The 6,686-nt window shown below is 52.1% G+C and overlaps 1 protein-coding gene across 1 annotated transcript; it reads right to left on the reverse strand.

Annotated features, from left to right (window-relative positions):
• Positions 1–330: 330 nt before the first annotated feature.
• LOC308458951 (uncharacterized protein) lies at positions 331–6,155 on the reverse strand. Its single transcript, XM_080973832.1, has 2 exons — positions 5,471–6,155; positions 331–2,078 (listed from the first exon to the last, which is right to left on the reverse strand). Exons 1-2 carry the CDS (start codon positions 6,138–6,140, stop codon positions 1,798–1,800), a joined length of 951 nt encoding a protein of 316 aa, XP_080829958.1. The 5' UTR covers positions 6,141–6,155; the 3' UTR covers positions 331–1,797.
• Between the last annotated feature and the right edge of the window lie 531 nt (positions 6,156–6,686).

Here is a 6,686-nt window from a genome sequence, read left to right on the forward strand (position 1 = left end):
CTCTGTTGGAGAGTTCATATATTCTTCCAGAGCATTTGACCAGAAAATAGAGATTAGAGAAGTTGTTCCTGCTGGTTTGTCTTGCTGGGTATTGTATTATTTGTTGTATCGTTCCTTAAGACTCTTCATTTAGAATGGCTTTATTTTCCCCTATCTAATTGCATTATATCACAATTTGAATTCTGTGGAATTACAGTGGCTACAAAAGGCAGGAAAAAATAATTGCGTGCTGAGGTCCCCCAAAACACCCTTATCCCAAATAACTCACACTTCACACATAATTTTTGTTTAAGGTTTTTGGCATAATTTTTTGGCCACAACTTTATTATCATACAAAATTGTGAGTGGTTGCTTAGGCATTGGTTAAGACTAGCTGTCCCCCCGCCATGGGGACAGCACTGACTTCCGGATTCCAGCGAAAGCCAGTGTGGAGGAACAAGATCAGGGGATAACTGGAGCTGCGACACAGACCCTCAGCTTCTCCCCACATGCTCCTAGGGGCTTACACGGCCCAAACCCGATTCCAGGGGTTTGGACGAAAGGATGGTAAGCCCCTGAATTCCTTTAACGGAATTCCCGTGCAGCAGCATCACCTGAGGGGCAGGCACAGCCAATCCATACCCCTCCACCAACCAATTTAAACCAATGCCTAACCGCCAACCTTACAAGTTGTGACGATTTGCTACGCGGTAGGCAAAAACCAGATGGCACACACTAATCAGCCAAATGGCAAAATTCCTACCAGGCCCTCGCACCAATGCAAACGACCCCATGACAGGCATAGCAAGGTCAAGCGGAAGCCCAACAAGGGAGGGCGGGCGGGTGATCCGATGCCCACAGCGAAAGAGAAAGCAACTCTCTGTGGGCCTTCCTTAAATATCCTCTGATCTCCACCCCCAAAGTGGCAACATACAAATTGCCCCAGCAACACCATCACCAATCCTTGCCAGGCCCTTTCCTTCAATTTTGCCTGGCAACTACAGGGTGCTTTGCCTGGCCCCAGCCGCAACACGTGCTCTCCTTTAATGAGAACACGCTTTGCGTGCTGAGGTCCCCCAAAACACCCTTATCCCAAATAACTCACACTTCACACATAATTTTTGTTTAAGGTTTTTGGCATAATTTTTTGGCCACAACTTTATTATCATACAAAATTGTGAGTGGTTGCTTAGGCATTGGTTAAGACTAGCTGTCCCCCCGCCATGGGGACAGCACTGACTTCCGGATTCCAGCGAAAGCCAGTGTGGAGGAACAAGATCAGGGGATAACTGGAGCTGCGACACAGACCCTCAGCTTCTCCCCACATGCTCCTAGGGGCTTACACGGCCCAAACCCGATTCCAGGGGTTTGGACGAAAGGATGGTAAGCCCCTGAATTCCTTTAACGGAATTCCCGTGCAGCAGCATCACCTGAGGGGCAGGCACAGCCAATCCATACCCCTCCACCAACCAATTTAAACCAATGCCTAACCGCCACCTGAGCCCTTACGCTCACCGCCAACCACTCACAAACCTAAACACACTCTCAACTTAGCCACCACTGACCTCAACCATACATCATTCCCAACAGAGGTAAGATGAACCCCATCAAACCTGTAGCAATCAGTGGCTTTAACATTAATATCTGGGTGGGGAATCACAAGCCCACCCAGATCAGACACCAGCTTGCTCGCAGCTGAATTAATACGCTTTCGCACCCTTTCGGTGGCCGCAGGGCAGGGACTACCCCTCCAGATGCAACGCTGAAGCAACTGTGACCAAATTAGCTTAGTAGCGGGCACCAAGGCCGCCAGGTCCCTCAAATCCTGCAAAATAACAGCACGTAAAACATAACAGGAAAAGAAACCATATCATTTTCCCCAAGCTGCACCACAATCGCCGTAGGGGGGCCCTCCAGAAGAACACGCCTCTGCATTAGCGGTAAGAACTCCTTCCACCGCATCCCCCTTCTGGAGATCCAGGACACTCGCACGTGCTGCGGAAGGCCGAGGCCAACTCCCAGTTCAGATTGCCGAGCTCTGCAAGCGGCCCAATGCACAATACTGTGCCCCACTATCCAAACCCGGACAGTGGGTAGACCTAGGGTAAAACAAAAGATGTGAGTACACGAGATCAACATCATTTCCGCACATAACCCTTATATGCGTCCGACTTCCAGCGACCCAGGTCTTTAATCCTCCTTGCCGACAAGCCCCAATGGGCGGCTGTTGTTGCAGCCCCAATCCTGAAGGAATGCGGAGCAAACTCAGAGGCTGCATGGCCACAAGCAGCAACGACCTTGCGCAAAACACCAGTGAATTGATGGCGTGCCAATGGACGCCCATCTTCATGAATGAACAGGGCCCCTCCCCCAGGAGGCTGCAACGCCATATATTTCTGGAGATCCTTGACTGGGCAAGGGCCCCCTAGCCCAGTTGCTGGGAGCCGAATAACTGCCCCTCTACCCAGTTGATCAGTTTTGGAACTCCTGACAAGGATCTGCAATTCTGACTGAGACAAGCTCACGTCCTGCAGCAACAAACCTCTCGAACCTCCATCCTGCTTAGGTTCACACACCACCTCCCCAACCCTCAGGGCTCCAAAAAAGGCTAACGAATAGGCTGCGGAAAATAACCGCGCCTCAAACCTGGACCAACAGATGCCCTTTAGTTTACTTCGCATCCTGGTCAACAATCCAAACGTTATAGGCCTCCTTGTAGCTGGTCTGGAGGGGCAAAGCCTCCCCCACCCCTCCAAAGCCTTGCGCACCACGAACTTCCCACATGGATCATTATTATAATAAACTTTGCTAAAGAAGGAAATTGCAGCCGCATGCAATCTCAGCGTCCTGGCTGCCCTCCGCATCTGAAATAGATGCGCCAAATATTGGAGCACCTGTGCAGTAGAATGAGGTGTGCATGTTCCCCCTACCACGGATTGCCCAGTGAAATGCAAAAAATCGGTCCAAGCCTTCTTATAGGACCTCAATGTGGAGGGGGCAATAGATGCAGCTACTCCCTGTAAAACTAAGTGCTGCCAAGGTTCCAGAGATGATCCGGGAAAAATTCCGGACGGTCTCGAGCCACTGGCGCCAGGGACCTGAACCGCTGCATCTGAAAACGGGACAGAGCATCAGCAATCTCGTTAGACACTCCAGGAACAAAACGAGCAGAAAATACAATGTTAAAACGTAAGCAATGCAAAACAAAGACCCTCAGCAGGGCTGATACCCTAGGTGATCGTGAAGACTGCTTGGCTAGCACGTTCACCACCGCCAGGTTATCTGTCCAAAAACATACACGACGGTCCCTGAAATGCTCGACCCATAAATGGACTGCCACTACAATGGGAAAAAACTCAAGAAAAGTTAAGTCCCGAGTTATAGCTTCCCCACGCCAAGCTGAAGGCCAACGCTCGGCACACCACCTGCCATCCCAATACAAACCAAAACCCAACGACCCCGCAGCATCAGAGTGCACCTGAAAATCGGTATAAAGGTTCAAGGTGTCCTGCCAAAGAGACACCCCATTGAATTCCTCCAGGAATTCCAACCAAATACGAAGGTCAGCACGCACCTGAGCTGACAGGCGCACCCTATGCCTCGGGGACCTCAAACCTGACATAAGCCTGGCCAAGCGGGAACAGAAAGGTCGCCCTGGGGCGATCACCCTGCAAGCAAAGTTTAGGTGGCCCAGCAAGGACTGCAGCTGCCGCAGAGTAACTTTTTTCCTGGGAATGAGTTCAGCGATGACGCCCTTCAGCGTGAGTATCTTATCCGCCGGCAAACTGGAAGTTTGCGCCACCGTATCCAACGAAATACCCAGGTAAGTCAGCTGCGTAGAAGGACCTTCAGTTTTCTCCGCAGCTAACGGCACGCCCAGTTCCTCCGTTAAGGCAGCAAAGGCCTGCAGCAACACCACGCAATTCCCCGTATCGCTAGCTGAGGCCAATAAAACATCATCCAAATAATGAGTGACTCCGCCCAAACCAGTTCTTTTGCGCAGAGCCCAGTCCAGAAATGAACTAAAACACTCGAAGGCCGCACAGGCTACCGAGCAGCCCATGGGCATGGCCTTATCAAAGTAAAATTCCCCGTCGAACTGAAATCCCAGCAACCAGAAGTCATCAGGATGAATTGGAAGCAGCCGAAATGCAGACTCAATGTCACATTTGGCTAGCAGGGCACCCTGTCCAAATTTTCTTATCATTTTGATCGCTTGATCAAGCGAGGCATACTTCACCGAACAAAGCTCCGGGGGAATAACATCATTTACTGATGTGCCCCTAGGGTGTGAAAGGTTGTGTATCAGGCGAAATTCCCCCGGAACTTTTTTAGGAACCATACCTAAGGGTGAAATATGCAGATTAGGAAAGGGTGGAACGGCAAAAGGGCCTGCCATACGGCGTAGAGCCAGTTCTTTCCCAATTTTCTTACGCGCCACGTCAGGCATATCCTTCACAGACTTCTGGTTTGAAGGGTTTCTAGCTACAGGATTTGCCGCCACTGGGATTCGAAAACCCAGGGAAAAACCGTCACGCAAATAAGATGCTGCCTCCTGAAGAGGGTATAACTGTAACAATGACAACAACGGCTGTAGCCTAACCGGGGTATGAGCTAAGGAGGAAAGTACACTATTTTCCTGCACCGGCGGCTGCAGCCTGGGGCGCGGCTTTCGGGGGCTGCTGTGAGCCCCACCCCTTCCGAAAGGGCCGTCGAACCCCTGCACAGGCAGAAGCTGGATGGTTCCCTGAACACTTCTCACAACTATGAGAATATCTGCAGAATTGGCGCTGACAGGTTCCTTTGTTAAAATCCCAACAAAAGAACTTGCGACCCGTCTTAGCTGGCACAATCCTAGTTTTTTGCGATTCAGGGATCTTATTGTCAATACGTGGAGCCACATAAGTGGTCCATACATCTAAATCCTTTCGGTCCCAGCGGGCAGTGGGGATCTTGGCAGCCCTGCGTCTGAAATTCTCATCATAAGAAATCGCAGCAGACGCTCCAGCCATCGTAAATGCTGAGCGAACTATGGACAAATAAACCCATAAATGCATGGACCTCTGTGGGTAGGCCGCTGCCACCACTCCAGCGAACACCTGGAAACTATCCAGCCATCGCTCGAAGGTCCTTTCAACCTTTGGCAAAACCACCCTCTTTTTCGTGGCTGCCAAACCTCTATCCTGGGAGTCCTGACACTCCTGAGGGGGTGCCAAGCTAAATATATCAATGTAACGGCCATCCAGAATCCTAGATCGCAGCTTTGTAGTCAAGTGGGCACCTGGTATAATATCCCTAGCTGAGTTGGTGGAAACTTTCACATCAGGCATGAGGACCCCTTCCAGACAGTCCTGCACCGCCCCATACTTTGCCCTGTGAGAGTTTGCCCTCCGCTCCCAAGCCCATTTTGGAAGTCCCGATGTCTCCCCAAAGCCCCAGTATAGCGAAAGCGAAGCTTCCTCATCACTACTGGAGGTTTGAGACGAAGTACCTGCGGAAGAGGATGAGGTATCTCTCCGTCTCCTCTTAGCACGCTTCTTGGAACTCTTTTTCCGGCGACGAAGCCCACCAGAAGACGACTTTGGAGGGAGAGGAAGGCTGTCCTCCACCGAAGACTCAGATGCGTCGCCTTGCAGCACAACGCCTGGAACTGACTGAGAAGAGACTACAGGTGAATGACCAGGAACAGACCTCACCACTGATGAGGACTGTACAACTGAACCCCGTGCCGCCCGAATCCGGGCGGATGACCTCCGCCTGGTCGGACCCCTGGGGCCGCCCCGTACCCTTGGCGCTGCAGCCTGGGAGACAGGTGAGACCGACGACTGGGACAATTGATTAGTACGCGAAAGACCCCCAGCTAACAAATCCTCCCCCTCATCTTCAGCCGAAGATGACACCGAAGGAGGTGCGTCAACAGGCGGAGCTGGACTAGCAGAAGAAGTCGTCGGAGTCGAGCAGCGTTGAATCAAACCATCCATTTCAGCCTCAACACGTGCTAACACCACTGGGTCACTGGCCAAGCCAGTGACCATGGACTGAAGGCGTCTCAAAGATCGCTGTGGCACTGGAGAACGCAAAGCTTGGGACGGGCCTTTTATGGGCCGCTTCGCTGAGGAAGCGAGATCAAGCCTCCGTGACACCTTCTTCTTTGGAGCCATACCTGCTACTAGTAAAAAAGACAAATAATAGAATTAATGCAAGGCTACACCAGTGCTCTTTGTTATAATGAATAGTCAATCAGCCTGAAAAACAATCAATCCCGATAGGTGCAACTATATGGCTCACCAGCAGGTGGCGCAGCCAGTAATCAAGGCCAATGGTATAGCTGCGTTTCAATAAACGGCCTCTAGAGGCCAGCACGCAATGAGGAGGCAGTAGAAAATGGCGCTCCCGCCAAAATTCCCCAAAATGGAGGCCTCCCAACTGACTTCAGGCAGAAGGCCTCCCCCAATGCCCAAAGCAGGCCGCAAGCAGGCCTCCAACCACCAAAGCCGCTGTGCGCGCTAAGCGCCACCGGCTAAAGCTGGAACGTCCGAGGAGGGCCCCCCCGCAGCCTAAAACGGCCCAACTCCGCAGGCCGCAGGCGCCGAAGCGCGGCAAAAGCCGCTACCGCTCGGAGCCGGGTGGGGGGGGTGCCCAAATAGGCCCCGAGCCCAAGGCACGTCCCACGGCCTCCCCCAGCTCCCCCAGGCACTCCCCGCTAT

This window comes from Podarcis pityusensis, assembly GCF_964106645.2.
Source record: "Podarcis pityusensis genome assembly, chromosome: 11".
NCBI lineage: Eukaryota > Metazoa > Chordata > Lepidosauria > Squamata > Lacertidae > Podarcis > Podarcis pityusensis.

What these genes read in the sequence shown, in the direction of transcription:
- LOC308458951 (XM_080973832.1), bottom strand. Translation starts at nt 6,140, where the DNA reads ATGGCTCCAAAGAAGAAGGTGTCACGGAGGCTTGATCTCGCTTCCTCA. An exon ending in TACCTCATCCTCTTCCGCAG is followed by an intron (nt 2,079 to 5,470) that starts GTACTTCGTCTC and finishes GTTTTACCCTAG; the next exon opens with GTCTACCCACTGTCCGGGTT.